Here is a 24721-nt window from a genome sequence, read left to right on the forward strand (position 1 = left end):
TACAGCATTTCATTGTAGATATCATGAACAATACCGTTGGTATCCCTATTGACATAGGACCGTTAGCCTTTATACTGCTTGCTTTTCCTGCATTTTCCCCTTAGCACAACTCGCAGCAAAAATATGTAAATAAAATATTTTAAAAAATTATATATGTAAATATATGAGAGAAAAGACACAGGAATGTATGTGGATGTCAGTACAAGCAGGAGACCGAATGTTCTCCTAACAAGGCTTTGACTTCTTAACTCAAGTTTTTGCTTGGTAAATCGGCTTACTCTGCTGAGGTGTGACACTTTAAATACCAGGCCAAAGTCAATTTGACAGACAAGAACACGACATTTCTGTACCCACATTCAAGCAGGATTTTGCATGTTGAACGCTTCTTAGACATGAGTTTCTAGGACTGATGCAACATCTACCCGCTGTATTTTAGGAGCTGAGAGCCACTGAAACGGCTGTTGCAAGTTGCATCAGCCACTCGCAGCATAATGACATGCAAGCATTTTAAACGACAGCTTCCTCAACGAATAAGCGTCCGGAAATAACATGATTGACAGTTGTTAAACCAATGCGCGAAAAAAGAAGGCGTGCTCTGTCTGGGATTCTCGGCCAATGCCATGTTCCAATAATTACGCAACCAGCAGCGTTTCAATGCAGACAGAATCTGATTGGCGAAGAGGTACGAGAGCCCGCCTCTTCCGAAAGATCATTGGTGTAGCGTGCAAACGCAGTGACGTAGACCCGTGGATACTGGCATCATATATGTAGCCAACAGGACGACCTTCATTTCATCACACGGGGAAGACCAGCCGTACGACAGACCGTTATCTAACGATTTTAACATATTTATTGACTCGTTTCCGTTATTAAGTTATTAATTATTAGCCAGTTAAGGACTTCGTAAACGCTAAACAGAGGCTGGCGAAGGAGCTAGCCCGCCAAACGAGTTTCCGTTGTCGTTCTGTTCCAGCTTCGAGCCGAAGAGGCTACGATGGCGTTTTAAGGCAAAGATGGCACACTAAAGCATCGGCATGCACCAGGCACAGCAAAGCAACCCGCGTACCTCCACCTTCACAACTGCCAAGCAGTTGGGCTCCAGCGCCGTTCGCGGTATAGCGGCGAGCCAACCGATACCTCTCCTCTTAGACCGGAGGAAGCTGACGCTAGCGAGTTAGCCAGCCTGCTAGCTGGTATAACCGGTTCGGTTAGTACCTCAACTTCACCTGTACGTCTACGCCTCCTCGAGTTACTTCAGCATCAGACACCGGAGAAAGCATCACACCGCTAACATGAAGCCTCAAGACATCGTGGGTGGGAAGAGCAGCTTGTGGATCTTCGGCTATGGCTCGCTGGTGTGGAAGCCCGACTTCAAATACAAGAGAAGCAAGGTCGGCTACGTCCGGGGCTTTAAAAGGCGTTTCTGGCATGGAGATAACTTCCATCGTGGGAACGACGAAACGGTGAGTTGATTTATTAGTGATGTAAATTCAAAGGTTCTTCATCAATAATTAATTAGTCTGGTCTGGATCGTCATATTGACTCTTTGCTCTTTTCTCTGACGTCATGACAGCCTGGGAGAGTGGTGACGCTCATTGAGGAAAATGACGTAAGTGTGTTTATTTTTATTTTTATTTTGTTTATACCATTTGAGGCTTCAAAATATCAATTTGAGTTTTAAACAATGAATAATAAATAAAAAATGCTAATTTTAACCCAATTTCTCACAGGCTTGCACATGGGGCGTTGCATTCGAGGTGACTGGCACCCAGGTTGAGGAGTCCCTCAAGTACCTTAATGTGAGAGAAGCGGTGCGAGGGGGCTACCTCACGCAGTTCGTGGAGTTTGTCCCACGTGGTGAGAACCAGTCGCCCATCCAGGCCCTGGTTTACATTGCCACTGCCGACAACCCCATCTACCTTGGGCCAGCCAGCACGGAGGAAATCGCAGCCCAGATTGCAGTGTGCAAGGGGAAGACGGGCCACAACATCGAGTACCTGCTGCGGCTGGCAGATTTCATGAGGCACAGCTGCCCTGATGTGGAAGATCCTCACCTGTTCTCCATCGAGGCAGCATGTTTGGCTATCCTTAGGCCTATACTGTTAGTGGCCCAGCAGCCTGTACCTCCTTCGTAAAGCTTTTAAGTGAGGCTGTTTGTATCCAGTCCAAGTCCTAACATGATCCAACATGCCACTGTGGTTGTTTGTGGATGTTCCATCCCATATATTAAGACAGTTAACTTTTATTATACGGTTTAAAGGGAAGCTAGGGGTTTTAATTTGTTGATGGTATCTGTTGTGACTGAGAAGCATTACACGATGTACATTAGCCCTGTGTTTCTTTGGGCATGGCAATATAAGCTCTGTTAGCAAAGTAATCAAATGGTTCACTGTTGTACGAAACATGGTGTTTGACGCATGCTTACTTGACACCGCCATCACATTCACCCTGTGGGTTGTTTTTTTTTTTTTTTTTTTTTTTGCATAACTGTTTCAAAACCTGGTTACATTTGTCAGTTTGATTTGCACAAAAGCTGACTTTCAGCTGTAAGCCATTCTTGATTTTACTCTTTTTGAAAAGCCTTTGTTGTAAAAGGTTTAACTCCATTTGTGTCTTTAAATAAAGTGTTGAACCCATTTTCTCGTCTCTCGTTTCCCCCCCGTTGTTTTGTACTTGGTATAAGGGTTGCTGGTGGCTACTGGGTACCTGTTCACCAAGGTCTGAGTTGTTTACAACTTGCAGAACACTTTAGCCTAAACCAGCTTTGCATACCTGTTGATCGAAATCAGCAGTGGAAAAAAGCATGGTGCAATCTCAGACACTCACTTGTCAAACCCATCCTACAACTTTACCTTGTTTACACACAGCTGACTGTAACACTTGGCAGAGGTCCTTTGGACATGGCTCAAGCTGACTCCTATCTAAATACACATACAGGGTTACACAAGCTGGAGCAGGGAACAGGCTGCCCCTGGAAGTCCTGTGTTTACGATCTGCACTGCGCTGAGGTCAGGAGGAGCAGGAAAGGGAGCGACAATCCTGATAAAGCCTTGAGGCTTGTCTTTGCTGTAAGTCTGTGTATATCATTAAGCTGTGGAAAGAATCTCAGGATTCCCTTGTATGGTTGAGTTCATGACCTCTGCCCTCTGGAGGGGAATTTACCTACCATCCAGAATGAAATTGACCAGATTCTAATCTGTGTACTAGCTTGCTTTACAACAGAGGGCAGACCACAGTAAGTTAAAGTACACCTACAATACAGTTTCAACTGAGCATGCTAATAATACTTCCACCCTCCACTGCTCACACCCAATAATGCGTCAAAGCATTTAGAGCAACTTCGTGCTCAGTATCACTGCCCATATTGTTTCCTTTCCCAATTTCCAAATTGGTCTGAAGTAACTCATGCCACAGGCAGGCAATATTTTCCATTGTGAATCATATGGATGGTAAAACAGCACAGTTCATTTAATCAGGCCTCATCATCAATTCAAAAGAATGAATTAGATGAATCTGAAATGATTTAGGTGTTTTTATTATTTTGGATTTACTCCAAGTTAGTAAAACAACCACTTTGTCTCTCTGGTATGTACACAGTGACCTATAAAAATAGACAAGCAATATGGGAAATATGGGAATAACTTTGAATAGGAGCAATATCCACTGCATTATTTACAAACGATGGACAATATTACATTTGAAGACAAAAAAAAAAAAAGAAAATTTCAAAACCACTGATGCCACAAAAATGAACTTCCAACGCATTTATCTTTTAAAAATAAATGGCTTCCATACAATTTACAGTTAGCACAAATCTTCATAAATTACCAACTTTTAACTTAAGCTATGATACATTTTACATCCATCAAAGAATATGAAGTCAGCATTGATCAAGCAGAGTGGTGACATTTTAAGCAGCGCTCACACATCTATATTTCACTTCTCTACAAAATACCTGCAATTCTTTTTCTCCTTCCTGAACAAAATATATATATATATATATGTATATATATATTAGTATTTAAAGCCAAAATGTAATTTGCTGCAAATAACTGTAAAAAGAGAAGGCTGTTTGGCATTGGAAATGGTTAATGTTCCTCCTGCAACAATCTTGATGAGCCTTGTCCACCAAAAAAACAAATAAAATAAAGTCACTGGTAAAAGCAGTCTTATCTGTTCTGCTGAATTAAAGAACTGTCTGTTTTTACTGATTGTTCGTGGGTGTGCAGTAGACTAACAATTTGTTCCCCACTTTGTATTCTTGGTTTCACAGTAACAACTATGTTCTTATGAACTTGCAAACCAGAAAATGAGCATCTAGATATTTTTGCCTTGATGTCTATACAAGTGGTGTCTGATCAACAAGTGCAAAAAGAGGAACCATGGGTGAATCTCCTCTCCTATTCTTAATTGCCAAACACATCGGCACATGTGGTTCTTTTCATGGATCTACAGCTCAGATTAAATAGGAAAGAATGTATTGAATGTCCAGAAATGTGAGAGTAAGTTATGCAGCCCTTTGCTCAGTGCATAATGCAGTGTTGTACAACTTCACAAACTTACCAAATACCTAAATATTGCATGTGCCACAGCCTTTTTGTTATTCTCTCTCACGTTAAAAAATATTTTGTCCTTCATAACCCAAATTTCAGTTGAAGAATCCAAATCCCCCCCGCCAGACCTCCCAGAACGCTCTGCTTTGATTAAGGGTTAAGATCACTTTACTGCTAAATTACAGGGGAATGAAGCAAGGGTTCACAGTGGCAGCAGGGCTGGTGAAATGTATTGCGGTGGGTAGACATCATCAGAAATATGAAGAGGGTTCAGCCTAAAGACTGAAATACTGGCCAATCTAGAATTACACATTAGCCATCCACCAACCCTACATAGACTGCTACCGCCCACCATGACCGCTGGGTCCTTTGCCTCTCTTGGAAGGGTTGTGATGAATGTGGGAGCTGCCATGTGCTAACATCTGAGATCCAGGGCCCATAGCGCTGCCTTTAGCCTGCGGGGAGGAAGTGCCCACAGGGACGAAGGCAGGTGTGGCCGAAGAGCGAGCCAACGCAGGCTGCAGTTGGCCGGAAGCAGGAATACCTGAGGGGAGTCAAACAACAGAAGTGTCTGAGCGTGCTGTTCAAAAGTAATCTGAAAGTCAGGGCCACATTCTCCAATAATTTTCCATGTGTGAAGTCCATGTATATTAACGGTGTGATTTAAAGTAACAGAAAAGGACACCCCAGTCAGTCACGCTGTTTGGATGTGCAGATCCAGCAGTAATATGTTGGCTTTCCGAATGCTGGGAACAGGACTTTTTTCAGGCCACAATTTAACAAACTGCTTTAGGCTAAACGAGTGTTCACATGTACAGTGGCATGCATGCAAAAACAGCAGAGAGGAAAGAAATATGCATCTGCACCTTTTATTCTGAAAGTCAGAGAGAGCTCTTTGAATCTGATCATGGTAACATTACTCACTTCCACAATCAAGAGCAAAACAAACTAAAAATGTCTGAGGTTTCAATAAGACAGGTTCTTCCAAAATCATCTCTAACCATGAGCAGCTGATGTGCTGCACCTAATTCTAATTTCAGGCATTTTAACCAGTAATAAATGGAGGTGTCCTAACACATTTCTTCAGTTTTATTCATTTATGTTTAAATTAAGATCAAATGTCCATATGTTTAAATGTGGTAACAAAGACAAAGGTTTTAAGGGTGTCCTATTTTTTTCACATCACTGCTTATTTGAGGGGAGGGTGGTTTGTAGTTTTAAGTTACGCACCAAAAACCTACCTTTGGACACACTGTAGCCATAAGCAGCGTATGCGGCAGCTGAGGCAGCTGCTGCTCCTGCCATTGCCCCGGCCATGGCTGCTGCACTGCCTGCTGTCGACTTCCTTCCTCGACCCTTCCTGCCGGAGCACTTCCCGGCCCCTCCAGAGCCTTTGGGACGACCTCGGCTCCTACCGGACCTTCCTCTGCCTGGACTGGATGTGTCTTGAGAAGAGACACCTACAGGAGAAACACAGGAAAAGTTCAGCTGGAGGATCTGGCCGCCAACTTAACCCCAACTCTTTGCCTGGAGGATATGACCTCGCAAGAGACCAAAACACACCAGCACACACCTGCCAAATCCTACAACCTCGAGACAAATCTGCCTTTTACACATTATGCAATTATCTCCTTGCCCCAAAGCAGTCAGTCTGCCAACAAATGTTTGGAGTCTGAACCTTGCTTTTTGCACTGTAGCAAGGAGTAGCTAATGTATACAGAAAAATGTATACAGAAAAATGTATACTTCCGTCAAGATCAAGCGTGGTTTCCAACACTGTACGACATACTGTTGTCTATAAATATGGACAAAAGCCTGACATATCTGTACTTTCATCCATTTGTGTGGGATAATTGAGTTTTCATGACATTAACTGTTGGGGTATTAGTGTTTTTTCATTAGCCTCTTAGGTCCAGTGCAAAACTAAAGAATCAGATTTTTGATCCCAAACAAGTGTTGGCTGATTGACTACAATTTGGGTAAGGGAACATTGTGTAACTGTTCCTTGAAAGTCAGACGTTTTGGCTTCTCTTCACCTCCCATGCACTTTCATTCTCTCGCCCTCTACTCCCTCCTCGTGGATGAAGCTGGATGCCAAGGCAGCCTCTGCTCTTGGGTACCAGCCAGGTTATAGTCACTGTGGGGCCAGACAGGGCGGCCTCCCCTAAGCCCTGTCTCCCTCATGGCCACGCTCCTGCTCATGTTTCCTCAGCGTGTTCCAATCCTGCAGCCCTCATTGCTTTAAGCTGCAAAACCTAGACAGCAACACTGCTTATTAGTGTTGTCCATCACTCAAGACCCAGGCAAAGAGCCAGATCCATGCTAAAGGCTGTCCCTCTTGGAGCCATTCTGTTTATGTGGGATGTGATTGCAGCAGAGCAACTCTTTAAAAAAATGAGGGAGGAAGACAAAGACGCGAAAGGAGCTGCAGCACTTCAGCTGGCAACAACTGAGCACAGGCCCATACGAGCGCTCCCTTCCAGCAGTGTGAGACTGAATATATCAGTGGCTTAGTTAGCCAATTATTCCCTGTACTCAAGGCATGGTGTCAGACCAAACAAATCAAACTGAGGAAAGGGCAGACTCAGCAAAATCTGTGAAAAGAACAGCATAAAAAGATGACAGGAAACCCTGCAGTGAGTAGTAGTAGCTATGCACAATCTATTAAAAACATGCTTTATTTTAAAAAAGCCACAGAGCACTTTTTTACCTCTCTGCATATAAAACAAATGCACTTTGACAAGCACAGTGTTTACATTAGAGGCTCTTTACATCTACTGTTAATTATGCCCCCCATGTGGCGAGCAATTAATAATGCTGCAATTGCCTGCAATTACTTGGATTGCTTGGTTCGTTGTATGGGGACCATTAATTCTTAAACATGGGCCATGCTGAACACCAAGGGATTTCCCCCATTCCCAGTGTAGGTTATTAGATCAGCCAATTTAGGCTAACATAGCTAATAAGTATATGTAATGGAGGATTATACCCAAACCATCACACATCTGTATTGTAAGCAACCTCCAATATATTCTAAAAAAGAGAGTTGAGTAATTGAACTTATGTGGACAATGCATGACCTGATGTTAAAGTAGACAAAAGTACATCACATGGCTAAAACAGTAGTCGTCTCCCTGAAGGCTGAATATATTTTCAGAACAATCAGCTCTACTTACAGTGGTGCAAACTATGAACACTAAAATAGTGGATACTCTGCAGAAAAATACACAAAGACATTTTTCATCAACCTATTCCTTTAATTTTTAAATCTGCAGAACAAGCAGGAATGATTTTATGCCAAGCAGCGGGTGCGCGTGGGCTATACCCACCGTTCAGGTTGTCCGATACAGAGCCGGTACCGGAGGCGGGAGAGTTGGTTGCACGGGACTGTGGGGCGGAGGACACAGGCTCGTCCACGATCACCAGCATGTCACTGCTGCTCTCGTCGGCTGGGAGTGAGCCAGGCTGCAGCTCACTGCTCAGAGAAATCTGCACAGACACACAGCTCTAAGGGTGAGACCGGGACAGAGGGACAGCATCACAATGGAAAGGTGTCAGGGCAGTTAGGTGGAAAGGAGGAAGGGAAGGAAGAACGTAAAAGATTAAAGGCCTGCACAAAAGCTAGATGTATCTGAGGCATAATTAAGTATTAGGTCATATAAGTTGCAAAAAGCAAAAGTGTGCAATTCACAGCACATAACAGTGACATTTTAATGAAATTATTGACAGCAAGTGATTTGATTACATTTGATACCTGTAATGTATTTAATTGGCCAAGATGTACAGCTAAATGCAAACATTTGGGGTGTGGATTTACTAATATTGGTTGTGGACACAAATTTGTGTGACTTAAACTCAATTGTTTTTGCAATTGCAAATTTAATTTTGCTTAGGAAAAAGCCTAGTGTGACCACAGCTTTAAAGCAGTCAGTCTACTGTGGCTCACCTCACTGAAAGGGCTGGGCATGGCTGAGTCCATGTCCACACTGATGAAAGAGTCCTCCCCATCTGCTGACAGATTGGAGTTGTCTGCAGAGGGAGCGAATGGAATGACCAAGTTCACACCGTCTTTCTTCTTCTTCACGTCCAAGTCATCCTCCTTTTTCCTCTGGGCAGAGAAAGCAATGAGAATGTTTTTTTCTCTAATTCGTCAGGGCCCATATTTGCATATAACAGTACACCGAAATGCTTCCTTAAACCATCTCACAAGCATCATTACCTTCTCCGCATATTTCTCCCTCTTCCTCTTGCGGTCCTTCACCTTGCTGCTCTCTTCCTGCTGCCTCTTCTCTTCCTGCCTTAAGCGTACTGGCCATAAACACAAACACAAACTGCTCATAAACACAAACACAAGCCAGAAGCAGAACGAAGGACACGAAGCAAAGCCTGCTTAAGGGGTCACTCAGGGTCAAGCCAATCCATGTCAGCCAGTCAGACCCTGGGTGACCCGACAGCACACATGCTAATAAAGGCCCTAGTAGTAGTGGTGAGTGGTTGACTAGTGAGACAAGTTGGAGTTAAAAATTTAACAGAGTTCTTAGTATGTGGCTTGGTATGGGGTGGATTTTAGTAATTCCTTAGAAGGTTGAGGGCACACAGGTCAAACAAATAATGTGTGTTAAACAAATAAATTGAGAACAGACCTTCTGCAGGAGCCACATGGTATTTCCTGCAGCCCTTCCCACAGAGGCCTTTAGAAAACATGCACTCACGTTTTTTCTCCAGCTCCTCATCGTCCAGCAGCAGGCTGACCACCTCTTTGGGCTTAAGGGTATCGGGTTTGAAATTTCCTCCAGAGATCACCATCCTCTGAATCTGAAAGACAGAAGACAGTATGATTAGTGCACCAACAGTGGCATAAAAACTTTAAATGCATTATTTCAATGAAAAAATTACTTCAATCGGTAAAAAAAACCCAATTTAGATCATACTAGTAAATAAGAGCAGATGTATAAAGCATAAAAAGAGACTTTATCTTGCAATCCTTTGTGGGAGTGAATGTCTCTACTGTCCTGGGATTTTGGAGCATTGATGTGAGGATTTGATTGAATTCAGAGACAAAAGCATTAGTGAGGTCAGGATGTTTGATGATCACCACATCACCTCACCCCCCCAAAAAAAAATTGATGAAGCTCCATCATTCCAGAAAATACAATTCCACTGCTCCACAGCTCAATGCTGGGGGCTTCATACAACAATATGACAATACTTTATTGAGTCGTGATAAAGTTTGTTTATTGTGATACACAATTTGTTTTTATGAGTATATCACCAATATTGTCAGTACTTAAAGAACACTGACTGACTATATGTTTCAGTACAGAGTGTAGAGAGTAGAGAGTGTAATTACTCCTGCTTAAATAAATGAAGTAGAAAAATAAAATAAAATCACTATAGTTAATATGGGACAGTATTTGGATTGCAGATTGTAAGATCTGTGGCTCACCCAGCACTACTGCTAGCGAGTCTATAAAGCTGTGTATGCATGTGCACATCTGTGTCAGCAACAGATGTAACAAAGAAGCGGTGTACACAAATATTTGTAGATAGTGTGTGTTTAAGGAAATTTTCTTAGTGTATAAAATCTAAAAATAGGGAAAAGAAAGAAAGGTATACAATAAAACTAAAAAGAAAAAAAACAACATTCAAGTTATTTGTGGAGTGGGATAGATGCACATGTACCTCACTCTTCTCCTTGGCCCTCTGTAAGATGCGCTCCTCAATTGAGCCTTTACAAATGAGACGGTAGACAGTGACCTGCTTGGTTTGGCCCAGCCTGTGAGCTCTGTCCATGGCCTGCTGATCTACTGTAGGGTTCCAGTCACTGTCATAGAAAATCACCTGCAAGGACATACAGGAATAGGTTAACTCAAAACGACACATCCTCAACAACAAACCACCTCAGATGCACTGCTTATATAAACTTCCTTTCCTTAGCGCACAGTTTACTATTGTTCTACCAAGGCAAACATAGGAAGAATGCTCAAAAGTATAAACCATTTGAAGGCTGAGGCAATCCAGCAAATGCTGAAACCTTTAAATGCTGTGCTTATATTCTACAATTGGTAGACAAATACGAGCACATTGCCTGCTATACTTTGTTTGCCACAAATTCTTTGTGTGTGTTCAAACTGAAGAGTTCCAATTGAAAACTCTTGACTAAGAAAGACCACTGAAGACCAGTGCCTTCTGTATAGCCTCACCGTGTCTGCAGCAGTCAGGTTTATGCCAAGGCCTCCTGCCCTTGTGCTGAGGAGGAAGACAAATATATCCGTCCTGCAAGCCAAGAAGAGAGAGAAAAAGAGTGAGAGAAAGGAAAACAAAAGGAGAGGCAGACTGTGCCTCTGTCCGGCCCACCAGGATTTACAGCAAGAGACATTTCAATATACCACACACCCTCCTGCAAAATGGAAAGCAGACCCCACTGCGTTCACCAAAGCAGAGATAATGCAAACCAGAGCCCTCGAGAGGGAGGTCGAGAGGAGACTGGGGGGGTGTGCTGGGGGTGGGGAGGGAGTCAGAGGAAGAGAGAGAGAGCAAGAGAGACTGAAAATCAAAACCAAATCAAAACTCCTCTCAGGCTGCAGGCAGCATCAGGGAAGAGGATTTTAGACATTTAGAAAACAAGGTCCAATTAGCCTAAACAAAGACGGACACTAACGTCTGCTTTTTTGCCCCCTCCCATGCTCTCCCACACTATTGCCCCCACTTTGATTGGCAGCTCACCGGCTCTGGAAGTCTGCCACCATGTCTCGTCTCTCAGAGATCTTGGATGAACCGTCCAGCCGCATGTAGGTGTGCTTCCTGTACACCATGTACTCCTGTAGAACAGGAAGATCGAGAGTGATGGAAGGGGTTGTCACACTGAATAAGCAAGTTCAATAGTACAGCATGATGTGTGGTACTGGAGAATCACCTAAATCTCTCTCATACGTATGCATTAAAAAAACAGAATGTGACACAGGCACCATGAATGTCCTCCTTCACCTCAATAGCTGGCAGCATAAGTCTCATTAGCACCATAAGCCCACTTTTCAGCTGAAACAATTCCAACCGAATCCCCAACCAGTCTTCAACAGTGACCTCCCACCCTCCCACGCCACCCAGAGTGAAACCTCTACTCCATCAGGCCTGGGCCTCCTCTGGCCTCACTCGCAAAAGCACATCTGGACTATGTGAAATGCGCATTAGCACTCTTGTTGACATTAACAGCCTTTGATCAGGGCTTCAGCTAGGGCCAAAATGACACTGATTCTAAAACCTAGCCCCCTTTTGCAGATCAACTCACAAGGTGCCGATGGGACCATCTGCAAAAGGTACTACACTACTGAGAGTCTGCCTCCTGGCCAGCAGAGCGGCGCCAAACATAACACGACTTAACTCAGTGAAATTCTGTCCAAAACATTACTTGGAATCAATTTGTGTGGGATTTAAGGAAAGAAATATAAAGGTAAAATCTGAGAAGACCACAAAGTACAATTGGAGTCAAGGAGTCCCCATGGACAGGAACATAAGTTAAAAATCGGGAACACAGAACCCAAGTAACCAGAAAATGACTTTCGATGCTTCCTGTTTTAGGCGTATTATATGATACTGGCTTATTTGCATCCAAAAAAGGCAGTCAAATAATGATTTGCTATTACACAGATGAGTAATAGTGACATCAGTGCCCACTCACAAACTTAACCACTGCTGAGGTCATGCCAAACTAGGCAGTGTCAAAATGGGGAAAAAACACAACAACAAAAACAGTGAAGCTAATGGCACAGATTACAATCAGTGGGTCTTTTCCCCAGAGGTAATATAGGGACCTCAAATTGACTGCAGCTGGGTCTTTTAAACCCAGGCCAAGTCAATTGAATCGTGGAAAATTGGTCGGGCCATGACTTCATTCGCCAAACACACTGCAGACTTCTCCATTTGTCTCAGCCTTAAAACTCTCTACACTCCCACCCTTGTGCCCACTGGCCAAGAACTGGGGTTTATCACTCTACTATGATAACCCAGTGATGTACTATAATCTTGACTGAGTGATTAGTAGAAGAAGAAAAAAAAAAAGAATTCCCACATCAGACCTAGCAGTCAATCAAAGTCAAGCCGTGCGGTCCTGTTTTTTCCCATGATTAACCTTTCCCATGGAGCAACTACTCTACAAACAGAGGAAGCAAAATCATGTGTAACCACCTGGGAATCTTCTTTCATGGTCTGCACAGAGGTGTTTGCAAACTACAAATGGTATTATGCATAACACACAGCAACAACAGCAAGAACAATAGTTGTATGAGACCAAAAACAGCCTTTGTTGAGAATGCTAATGAAAGGTCTAGTTCCAAGTCTGGCTTCCAGCTCAAAAGGAGGCAAAACAATTGACCTTTTCTGGCTTCTTTTTTCTCTCTTTTTAAGTCTGTAGGCCCATTTCTCCCACCGCATGCATGTGTTTCATGCCAGGTTTTCAATTCCTCTCCTCCTTTCTCACCGTTTTCTCGGTCTGTATTGCAACTATCGAAGGCCACAAAATAGAAAATTACTCTGGGCCATTTCATAGAAGAGGCACCCGTTCTGTTCAGTAGTATTTGAGTCTGATGGGAATTCATTAGTGTTTTGGATGCGTTCCACAAAACAACTGTGCCATCATTCCAGGGATTAGGAGAAGGTTTTGGACGTGCTCACCTCCAGCAAGTCAATCATGCGAGTCATCTGAGAGTAAATGAGGACACGATGGCCCTGAGACTTCAGCCGAGTCAGCAGCAGGTCCAGAGTATGAAGCTTTCCGCTGTCCGTGATTAGGCTTTCTTTGTCTGAAACACAAAAGAACAAAGAGAGCTCCAAATCAAATGATGTCCCATCAAGGACATCTGTACTGTACTGTGTGATCCCACCAGGCTGTGACTAATCATAACAGAAAGTACATCAAACAGCTGCATTACATCACCCATACATTACACCAGCTATCATGGTTAGAAGAGTTCATTCAAGACAAGATCAGAGGGAGGATTAATACAATTAAATCAATAGATCATGTTGTGCATGAGACCAAGGTCCTGTCAAAACACCTCCAACATGTCATCAGGTGCACATCCATTACAAAAGCCATAAGCTCCTTTTGAACGTGCACACGGACAGATAAACAGAGCAAAAGAAAAGGGGTGAACTTTCCACAGTGGCCTCACTCAACTTCCTGACCCCCAAAGATCAGATGTGACTGGCGGCAAGTGACCTCACTGGTCATGGGGGCCAATGGAAGTAGTAATAGGATGCAGGGGGCTAGCACATAGACACCATCCAACAGCCATTTCCACTGGCTGTGCTAATGTGTACCAGGGATGAACCCTGTCCAATCACCACATTATCCTAAATAAACAACTAATGGCTCATAAATTAGCCAATAACACAGTCAATATATGCTTAACTGCTAAATTTAAACACATTTCAATCCTGTACTATAATATTTACATGGCTTTATAAATGTAGGAGTATAAGAAATAGGATACCAACTATCATAACAGGCCATATAATGTAACTTAAATAAAACTTGTCAACCTATGTCAAGCTGTTATAAGCAGTTAAACGTGTCTTAGAATGGTTATTATCTTGACATAGTTAATAATATAAATATATAATGAGAGTTTGGTACATTGACAACAGTGAGCCCCGAACACTGCTGTCATAACCAAAAGAGAGCTGGAAAACAGGTGCATTTCAAGCCCCCCAAACTATTTTCATAACACTTCACTCATTCATATTGTAATTATGTCCTTAACATGTACCTAAACCTACTAGCAAAAGCCTTTCCACATCTATGTCTATTTAGGAAAATATAGTGGTGTTGATATTTGTAATCCTAAAGAGCAGCAGATCACCTCCACACTCTGCTAGTTATGGGAATACAACAAGGTGATACGTGAACCAGGCCATATGACCATGGTTTTTAACGTGCCAGTGTCTGCAGAAGGGAAGCTTAAACTTAAGGCACAGGTCAGGGAAGCGAGCAGGTAACTGTGCTAGACTAAAAATACTAATACTAGCCAACTATTACAATCTCTTCTCTTCATCATCCGCTCCCTCAAAAACAAACAACCTCAGTTGAACTGAACTGGGGCTTGCTGGAATGCTGGAATTTTTTTTTACTGATAAGATAAAAATAATTGGTCTTACAGTGCTAAAACTGTGCTCTCCTGTGAACCCTCTCGTGCCATGAACCATCCAATAAAGACAGAGCAGAATCAGACAGAAACAAACTAACAGGGTTCCAACACCTCAATCCAGCATTTTTTTGCCTCATAAATTCATAAATTGCCTCATACATTAAAGAACAACTGGATTTCCAAACATATTCTACTTAGACTTGTAACATAACATTATAAAACATAAAAATATGTTGAATGTTTATCTACATTTCTTAAGCTCTTTAAAATTGGGTCAACTTTAAAATCGGTCACTGCCTGTGGTAAAGGGTTCTAGCCAGGTACTGGCACCAACTTCTCAGCTCAGTAATGGTTTAATAAACGGTGTTCCTTTTGAATATCCAGAGATGGCTTATATCGTTGGGCCAGGGCAAAAGAAAACAAACAAAAAAAAAACAAAAAAAGTGAGGCAGACAAAAATCTGTATCTATGTATACATCTATTTGACTCCATCAATCACTGCTGATCTGCAGTCTTTGCTCCTGCTTTGAACACAGTGTGGTTTGATGAAGAGAATGTCAAACACTCCTCCATCAAAGATCCCTAATCTAATGGGTCTGGCGTCAGGGGACAAGGAGAGGCACAGGGTTGCCAGACCCAGCTTTATTAGGCTCCATCAGAAAGGAAATGCGGGCTGTGAGCTGACAGTGCCATCTTCAAGCAAACCCACAGAGTGTTAGCACTTCAGAGACAAAGAAAATGCTTTCCACAGGAAAGACGGTGGAGCCTCCATGAGCCTCATGGAAACAGAACACTGAAAAAAGACTGAACCCTTCATGTTGATATTTTGAAAAGACAAGGTATTATTATGAGCAGGCTGGTGATTCTCTATTAAATATTATTTAAGAGTGTGGGGGGGGGCTTAATATTAGCCAAACCGGTTCGTTAAGTGTCAACTCATTAACAGTGAATTAATAGGGACTGGGCACTCTTCAACTAATGATGGGCTTCAGAAAGGTGTTCCAAGGCAGCCAGTATTGTGCCACACAACCATTGCCATAGTTATAGTTATCAAGCCCAGGCACCTGCTGGTGGCCTTCCCTCCCCCACCCTTGAGGACCCTTTCCAAACTCTTAACAGCGTAATCCAATCCCTCCTGTCCAGGACTGAGGTCTGACCCCATGGTGACCTCATTTAAGGGAGGGGAAAAAAAAGAGGAAGAAGGGAAAAAAGAAAGCCACCATGAAGTCCTGGTCGGGCAAATTAACCCCGCTGCCTGCTACGTAAATGCTTTTGCGCAGCTCGCTAATTTCATTAAAGTGATCTTGGTTTTCCCGCTGCTTGTCTAGAAGGACAACCAATTGGAGGACAGAGTTGGACGGTACTCTCTGGCCTTTGCCATCATGAGATCATCTCACTTGTTTACAAAGGCTGAGCTGAGCGGATACCAACACCATCAACATGGGCACAAGGCCATAATCAGCGCTTGTGATGGATGGAGGTTAAAAGTCAGAAACAAGGCTTTTCAAAGCTATACTGAAAACAACTCAAACTTCTGACCTTAGGAGACTTTTTAGCAAGAAAATAATAATCACCACATACTACACAGTGAATGTTGCCCCCTGTGGGTGACCTTCCTCCAAGCGAACACGGAATGTCAAGGGAAATACTCACTGTGGTCACAGACCTACAACAATAATTATCATGGTCTTAACAGTCTTATAACATGTCTTATTTAACTTTGCTCTGGCCTGTGTTGTTAGCTTGCTTAGTAGGTTGTCAATCACTAATCCTACAGTTAGTTAATTAGGCTAAAGAAAGCTCGTTTTATACCAGAAGTAAAGAGAGGCATGTATTCATGTGCATTTTGTATGAGAAAGTAGCTTAAAACAAGCAGTAATATAGGCCAAATACAATCTCCAAGATATGAGTGCCTTTTCGGATACAGGCTTTAACAGACTTCGCATGTGGGGTTACCCTTCCATTATAGGAAAGAAGAAGGGGTTCTGCCAGGCTAGCTCATACAAACAAATTAGCTTATGAAATATATTATACACCGTTAATACAAATATGCTGATGTTGGTGTCCGTAATCAACCACAGAAGGGAGTCAAGCTCAGTAAGTCATCTTATTAGTCCTCTTCATACCCTTACAGCCCTGCAGATTCAAGGTGATCACATTAAGCACTTCAGTGACCATCTAACCAACATAGGTCCAAGGTTTTAAATATAGTTCACAGGTTCAGAGATTAGACACTTGATAACTGAGCTCTGTGTGCACATCACACTGATAGCAAAGGAGTGCTTTACATATGTCAGTGGTGTAGCACAGAAGCGAGTTGTTAGTGTATTTGATATAAAATGCACTTCATTTAGCAAAAAAAAAAAAAAATGCATAGCTTCTTCATGACCCATTCGTTACCACACTGTCCACACTACCACCACCCTGGTCTAGTCTGTCAGCTCGTCTAATAATAATAAAATAGAGCAACAATCTGGAAACACTCAAACTGGAAACATTCTCTGGGGAAATTGGTTTAAAAACACTGAAAACTGACCTTGCCTTGTCAAAGATAATTACCACTGAAGTGCATTTTGGGGGGATAAACAGACTGGGCTCTGAGGGTGCGTCTAGTTTCAAACTATTAGCCAGGTGGGGCATTCTACTCACAAGTCACATGACCAGGCCTAAGAGGTAAAGAGGCAAGGACAGGTCAGGTCATGGGCCAGTGAGGGAGCTCGGGGTTTAGTGGGCTTGACTTTGATGACGTCAACTCAGGGCTTAAGAGGGTGGGATGCAAAACACATGAAACAGCTCCCCCTATAGGTCACAAAGGATCAGGAGAACACAGGGTCAACTCCTAAGAAGAGAGTGGAAGTGATACAGCGAAGACCTGTGCACTGCCCACTGATTGTAGAGCTATACAGAAACACTGTTCTGGAGGGTCCTCTATGGGCTGGTTTGAAGAAACACCTCCACTCTTGAGGCCTGGCGAATTGTGGTCTTTTTATCTTCGTCAACATGGCAGGGCCAAGAGCTGAGAAGATTGCGAACAATTACGTAGCCGTCAATGTTTGGGCCAAAAATCAAAAAAGGCCAAGAATATTTCCGCCCATTTTGCTGGAGCACAGGGATTCTTTGAAGGAACAGGAAGGGAAAGCAGAGTTTCCCACAGGCTGTCTACAAGCTAAGACCAATTGCTGCTCCCCCTCCATCACAACAACAGTCTGCAGCAACGCAGTTCCAGTAGAGGAAAAACAAAAAGTCACAGTGCCAGAGAGCTATTGTGAGAAAAGACCTTCATGCTACGTTGCCCTGCCCTCTAATTAGAGAGTGTCACACAAAATCCACATTGGCAACTGAAAGGAGTGGCAACATGCTATTATACCCACTCTGTTTACAAAACACCCAGCAGGCCGCTCCACCACGTCAAAGATGCAAAATGCGTTTCTGGGTTTCTGACTCATGCTGGGGCAGAGAGTTCACGGCAGAAAAAATACAACAGGTAACCACAGTCTACAAAAAGACTCAGCGGTGAAAACAGTTGACGGCAATGCGCCTCACACATTTCGGCCTAATGAGTCAACCAGCCAAACAAAGTCACACCACCCAGTGTGCGTGTTTTGTTTGAGCTTTGATTATTTGAAATACTTCTGTAGCTTAGCTAATATGTTGATATTGCTGATTAGCTCTAATCACAAAGGGCATTCAAGCCCTCTTCCACCATCTTCAGAGGTATGGGCTCATAGGTTCCGTTAGCTAGACTGTGGGAGTAGCAATCGCGCTGCCACAGGACTTCAATGAACCTGGCTCTGTGTTGTGTCATTTCCTTCCTTGGGTACAGTATGACTCTGAGAAAATGGGAAAGGAGTGAGCTGAAACACCTTGAGTCTGTGAATGAGCGGTCGCGCTCACTCACACACATGCTTGCGCGCACACACAGTGCTTACCTAACAATGTGCTGAAACAATGTCCAATAGTCGAACTTCCTTGCTTTGTCCCCCCTCCCAACTTCACAAGGGCTCATGGGCCTCCATCTCACAAGACCGGCTCCCAGCAGTTATGCTGGCCTTGCATGTGTGTACTAAGCATGTACTAAGCCAGTGGGCCCTTGCCCTCACTGAACGTTATTTCTGCACCAACATGATCACTTTATTTCAGGAAGCTTTTGTAATTGTAAATTTATAGTTGGAACAGGTGTGCTGGGGAAGGGACAACACCAGAAATGGAAGAGAAGAGTTCTCCAGCACCAGGGTTGGGAACCACTCGCCCAAGAAAACAGAACTCTCGTCTTAGCTTTTCTGCTATCGCTCCCACTTTTGACAGCCGCATAGCGCTAACGTGTAACAAATTGCAGTGTGCTGAGCCAAACGGTGACAGTGACGGAGAGGTACAACAGGGCCAGGCCGTGACCCTAGACCAGCCAGGGCCGGTGGCCACCGTGACCTGTGTGACTCTCCCACGGGTATCCCTCCCTCCTCGGCCTGCTCAGGGGGCCCGAGCTGGCAGCCTCTCCAGCTCCTTTTGCGGCGTTTCCTCCAACTCACACGCACAATGGCCTTTGGGACGCAGCTGCGTCGAGGGGCCCGCTGAGCCCAGCCTATCGCGCAAGGCCAGCCAATGGAGGTGCAGACTGAGAGAAGACATGGGGGTCAGCTGAGATTCTGAGAGTAGGGGTGTTTCTAAGGGGGTGTTGCCTTTTTACACACAGCCGCCACAGCCCTCACCAAGATTTGTGTGGCGCTTAAGCGATCTGTGCTTCCTTTCGAGACGCTTTAAATCGAGCAAGCAAACTGTGAGAAAGTTTTTTTTTTGTCTTAAATAAAACAGTCAACGCAAGAACAATGGTCGGATACAGAGAAATAAAATACCAGTCAGGCAAATGACTTAGTGCTGTTGGTCAGTAGTCTTACGCTCAAATACGCATTAACACACCAGCATGCAGATGTACACACTGGGGCGGGAACCATACTAGTTCTGTAATAAAGGCATAGTCTAATGGACTAATAACCAACATTCAAAGTTCATCATTCAAATGTACTACAAAAAAACAGAAGTCATACCCACCCCCCTCCCGCTACTCTTCCTGTAGTGTATTACCGGCTGTCAGAATGACCACATGTATCATGTGAACATTCCTAGCAAATCAATTCAGGGACACGATGACCTCTTTGCATCGGTTACAGGTCAACGTCAACTAAGTGATCACACTGATTTTCAGTGTATTCCACACATACACACCACCACTTCCATACCTGGTATCCTGATGAAGGACCAACCATGTCTGGGCTGGAGGGCCATCATGCCCCCGGGGCTCTGAGGGTGAAAAGAGTGGGAGCGGGCAGCCCAGGCACAAGCCAGCTCTGGTGAGCCATACAGGAAGCACTGCTTAGCAGCCAAACCCCCGCCGTCCCGGACCTGCCGCCACTCATACTCAGCACTCCGGTCTGGACAGTATCTCTCTATAGGAACTGCTGTCACCTTAAAAAAAACAAAAGCAAAAGAAATTGAGTTATGCCATGAAGTGTTGACATTTCGTCATGAGACACACCATAAAAGCGCCACACATCACACAGGGATGTATTCTATGGCTGAAATTGAACCCTAGGTTTGCCATGTGTCGCTCACGGCCAGGGGTCTTTAGGGAATATGCCTTTTAGGGGAGGTATTGGACAAGAGAGCTCATTGTTTTCTCCCTGTTGTGGCGTGTCATTAATGTTTAAGTGGAGTATAATTAGTGATAAAGCCCTTGCACATGCTGGTCGACTAGCTGGAACCGATACAAACAATTTGCATACATCATTTCCTCCAGTCAAGCGGGAACAGCAGTCTCATGAAAAAAAGGCTGGGAACATCAGGCAGTACTACTATACTGCCTGGAAGACATAAATAAAAGTAATCATTAATTACCATCTTACCTAGTAAAGTCCAACGAAACAAATCATCATTACCTCTCAAACCAAAAGGTCCTTTTAACTCTCACCTAAAGACCTATCAATCTTCCTTTTTTTAATCAGTGAGTAGCACTGGAAGAACTGCACGGAAGAGAGAGTACAGTTTCCCACCGTTACACATACGTACGCTCCCTCACGCACACACATACCCCTACATTTCCGATATTTCGTACGAACCCTGCGGCTCCAACAGGAAAGCGTGGCAGAGGTCTCTAGTGCTAACAGCGCTAACAGGCCTTCGGGTAACAGATGACCATTTCCTGTAGTGATTCACGCCGCCCTCGCTCCCCTTCCATTCTCTCTTTCTTTTCTCCTTCACATCTTTCTCTTTCGCGCTCTCTCTTTCAGCTCTTGCCGAGAGTTTTATGGCTTGCTGACAAGCGGATGATATTATCTTCCTTTCATTCTTATCACCGCTGAAAAACAGCTCAGCTTGGCCGGGCTTCTGGCTTTGGCGCGGACAGCTGACCAATGGGAGAATGTACGCGCAGATGTGGCCTTAAAAGCCAATAAGGTCAAGAGCCCCTTGTGAACAAAGAGAGAAAAAAAAAGTGCTAATCTATCTTATCACTTTCCCACAGTGCCCATATGCCCCTGGCGCCTGCGGGCTGGTGCCAACACCGTGCCAACTCCCACGGACACATAGCAGATCCATGAGGCCAGGCAGGATCCCAGCACTCACGCATGCTTTAAGGCAGGGACGAGAGATTCTCGTCATACTTAAACAAATGTATGCGTTGTACTGTAAAGTGAACATTAACACTGCCAAAGAACATTACCGCGTGACGTAAAAGTGTTATGCTGACGCACTTTGGGGCGAATGTCTTGGCCATTAAGGGCACACATAACAAGGCCATGTCTAATACTATGTTTTTACCTTCTTTTACTTAGACACCAGTCTTTGATAAGGTCTCAAATTTCTTTCCAACCAAAGTCAGTTTAGAAGACTTTAAAGTAGGCAAGCCTGGACTGCGTGCATGTGCACTAAATATGCCCCAGTCCCTTTGTGAGTTCAGAGTGGTAGCTCTCACAGGCCGCTCCAGTTTCTCAGTGGTGGGCTTGCGTTGTTTAGTTGTACTGCAGAGAGGTCAAGCCCAGCTAAGCAGCTGATCTGTAAGGAACGCAGGGTAGATAAATAAACCAATCCTCTAGTCAGGGCAAGCCACTGCCTTTGAGGATTTATTTTAGGGGGACAGTTTGTTTCTGATGCCGCAGGAGATCCCCGTCAGGCTCTGGCCACCAGCGTGCTCTTCTACACGTTTTGGAGTCTGTGCTGCCACGCAGTTCAGTGGTTCCCAACTTCAGCCCTGCAAATTTTAGAATCTTCCTTGCACCCACTCACTTTCAGAGAGGCCTTATTAATATGTCAGCTCTTTTAGAGAAAGGAAAAAAAAACAAAATATGCACATCAGCAAACTATCAGCTTTTAGACCAGATCAAATTGGTGAAGGGCCTACAAATGATATGATTCTCAATGTATGCAGTCTTTATAAAGTACAAATGGCGGTGTGTGTGTGTATATATATGTGTAGGAGTAAGGTATAACATCATCACTGTGACATGAATTTCTGCAGTAGACACATAGTTAAAGCAACATTATGTAGTATTTTTACCTTCAAATGACCGCTCCAAAATCATGATGATGCTCCACTGACCTAAGATGTGTAGAGTAGTGCCCAATGCTACGCAGGGCTCGGAATGCTGCCAACTGCACAATGTAACTTTGGTGAAGTGGGCAAGACATAGCTCCAGCTAGTAATGTGATGAAACTAAATGGCCAATTACAAAACACAAACGTGCACAGCTCAAAATCTTCTCAAACGACAAGGCTGCAAATATGCTTTAAAAAGCGTTTCAGCCTCAGCAGCACCCCAGTACTGACACCTGTGGCTCGCTTTCCTCTCATGAATGACTATAATAGACTTTCTCAGTCACTCTCCGCGGCGCTCTGTTTGTGTGCTCTCATTCTGCCTGTATTTGGTTTCATTGTCTAAGTTTTCTCGCTCTTTTGTTCCTTGTTTACATTTAGCCTTTGCTTGACCATAGCTTATCTTAGCCCTTGCCGTGTCCTTGAATTGTTAACAGCTACAGCTATAGCCTGCTGAGGCCTAGTTTGTTTTTAGCCTTAGCTGTAGCCTTTGTTTCCTTTATTTACCATCCTTCAGCTTTGCTTTAATTTAGTTCTTGTTTATTCTTTTATGTTTGCTTCTGCGTCAAAAAAGTGGCAATTAGTAGATTATAATAGAAGTGTGCATGTGGTAGGAACTAGTCTTTTTACCCAAAGATTTTCCCACCAATTGAATCAAATGCAATTTGCACCCACTAGATATGATACTACCAAATGTGGATGGGTGAAGGCTAGTAAGTGTTTTAGATACAAAAGAAACACCACCAGATCTGTTTAAAGTGCTGCGAACGTAGCATCACTGAACAGCTAAAAAGCACCTGGAAATGAACGCTTATTGAACAACGGGGGAGAGGGAAGACCACCCTAAACGTCCTAAATTTCACTTCTGGCCACAGATGGCTGAGGCATTATCAGGGACTGAACTTGTGATCTCCAGACACATACATAAATGGACAACACAGAACACAAACAGTACAATTACTATAAAGGGTTTGTATGACCTCACCTTTGGTGTGGCTGTGAGTAAGAACTTGGGCGGTTGGGTAGGTTGACAGGGTCTGAGGGAGGAGATGGATGAAGAATGTCTACTGTGGACAATTACATCTGCGTGTGCGAAGAGCCATGGATGCTGAGCCATGAAGACCAGGTTCTGCAAGCAAATCAAAGCTCAGATTAACATGACAAATCACATCTTCAGTCACTTCATAACACACCGTCAGCGGGAGTGTACCTGTGTGTGCATGAGAGAGATAAGGGGAATTTGTATCTTCAGCACAAGTACGAGTAAATGGTTACACAGCACCCCCAAGTGTCACTTCTCAGCACTGCAGCCAGTGTCCTTCTCTATGCCAAAACCCCTAAACCAAATTTTCCACACAGCTAAGCAGCTAAGGCTTATATATCACTTCACAACACCCTCAGAGACGCTGCCGACCACCACACATATACAGTGACTCGCATGATGCCAAAAAGAAAGATGTAAGACCAGGTCTCCATGAAGATGCACAAAAGGACATGAGAGAAAGAGAAATTCAGAAAAAAGAGAGGAACTATATATATTTTTTTATTTGTTTGTTTTTTTCCCCCCTTCTTCTCACACAGACACACACACATGGAGAGCGAGAATGGGGGTTGTGTCTGGAGACCAACTGTCTGGGCTGCATTCCCAACCACAAGCAGAGAGGGAAGATGCGTCTGGAAACTCTCCTTAAGACGAAAGCAGTTGGAAATGAGGCGTTGAATGAGGCATGAGCGCCCAGATCACAAAGATCACACTTTTAGAGAGCGCCAAGGCACCCTTGTGGCCACATTATCAAAGAAATAATCAGAAAGAAATATTACATTGGTTCATATTCAGTATTTTTAGTTTTATATTTGTACATTTTCCCCTAAAGTTCACGAATACATTTATTAGTAGGATTACGTACCAAAAACATAATTCATCTTTACACAGCCATAACTCATTTTCCCTTCTTATGTTTTTGGTACTGTGCCTTTAAGACTGATTTATGAAAATGATCTTTGCTCTAATTGGCTGCTCTTATTCTAAAAGCAGTCTGGGAAAAAAAATTACCTTCAGAGTGAGTGTGTGAAGCTAAACCGCTGTAGATCGAATAGGTGGACGTGTTTTTCTTTGGACATCGCAAGAACAAATCAAGACAGGTTCACTCACTGACTAGTGAGGAAATTTTTCTTATGACAAATTCTCATGTGCATTCATAAGATAAGCAAAAACTTAAACCTAATATAAGAAAAGACCCTAGATGACCCAAATGACGAACTGCCTCAAAAACTTTCCTGGATGGTGGTGTTTAGACTGTATCTGCAAAGCTCTCCTCACAAATCAAACCTCGGACACACAGGAAACCACTATTGTTCATTTAGCCCCATGTAAGCAATAAAGGCTTCCAACACAAGTACAAAGTGCAGAACTTATCTACATACTTGTGTTAGCACCCAAAT

At 43.6% G+C, this 24721-nt stretch overlaps 2 protein-coding genes across 6 annotated transcripts in view; one reads left to right on the forward strand and one right to left on the reverse strand.

Moving 5' to 3' along the window:
• Window positions 1-763: 763 nt before the first annotated feature.
• chac1 (ChaC, cation transport regulator homolog 1 (E. coli)) lies at window positions 764-2636 on the forward strand. Its single transcript, XM_072685254.1, has 3 exons — window positions 764-1463; window positions 1574-1609; window positions 1731-2636. The coding sequence occupies exons 1-3, from the start codon at window positions 1293-1295 to the stop codon at window positions 2133-2135; spliced, it is 612 nt and encodes a 203-aa protein (XP_072541355.1). The 5' UTR covers window positions 764-1292; the 3' UTR covers window positions 2136-2636.
• An 882-nt stretch (window positions 2637-3518) lies between these two features.
• ino80 (INO80 complex ATPase subunit) overlaps window positions 3519-24721 on the reverse strand; it is a 37942-nt gene continuing 16739 nt past the window's right edge. For all 5 annotated transcript variants that reach the window (XM_072685227.1, XM_072685211.1, XM_072685241.1 and 2 more), the window contains 12 exons: window positions 23265-23408; window positions 19933-20158; window positions 13224-13351; window positions 11280-11374; window positions 10757-10829; window positions 10236-10394; window positions 9266-9368; window positions 8773-8861; window positions 8500-8661; window positions 7883-8042; window positions 5795-6013; window positions 3519-5097 (listed from right to left, as the gene is read on the reverse strand). In XM_072685227.1, coding sequence (XP_072541328.1) covers window positions 4895-5097; window positions 5795-6013; window positions 7883-8042; window positions 8500-8661; window positions 8773-8861; window positions 9266-9368; window positions 10236-10394; window positions 10757-10829; window positions 11280-11374; window positions 13224-13351; window positions 19933-20158; window positions 23265-23408 — 1761 coding nt within the window. In that variant the 3' untranslated portion in view covers window positions 3519-4894. The remainder of the gene's footprint in view (window positions 5098-5794; window positions 6014-7882; window positions 8043-8499; window positions 8662-8772; window positions 8862-9265; window positions 9369-10235; window positions 10395-10756; window positions 10830-11279; window positions 11375-13223; window positions 13352-19932; window positions 20159-23264; window positions 23409-24721) is intronic.

Source organism: Salminus brasiliensis, chromosome 1 (assembly GCF_030463535.1).
Source record: "Salminus brasiliensis chromosome 1, fSalBra1.hap2, whole genome shotgun sequence".
In the NCBI taxonomy this organism is placed as follows: domain Eukaryota; kingdom Metazoa; phylum Chordata; class Actinopteri; order Characiformes; family Bryconidae; genus Salminus; species Salminus brasiliensis.

Bases quoted from the DNA above. Each gene is read 5' to 3' on its own strand.
- chac1 (XM_072685254.1), top strand. From the start codon at position 1,293: ATGAAGCCTCAAGACATCGTGGGTGGGAAGAGCAGCTTGTGGATCTTC. The intron at 1,464-1,573 runs GTGAGTTGATTT...ACGTCATGACAG, and splicing joins ATCGTGGGAACGACGAAACG to CCTGGGAGAGTGGTGACGCT. The intron at 1,610-1,730 runs GTAAGTGTGTTT...AATTTCTCACAG, and splicing joins CGCTCATTGAGGAAAATGAC to GCTTGCACATGGGGCGTTGC.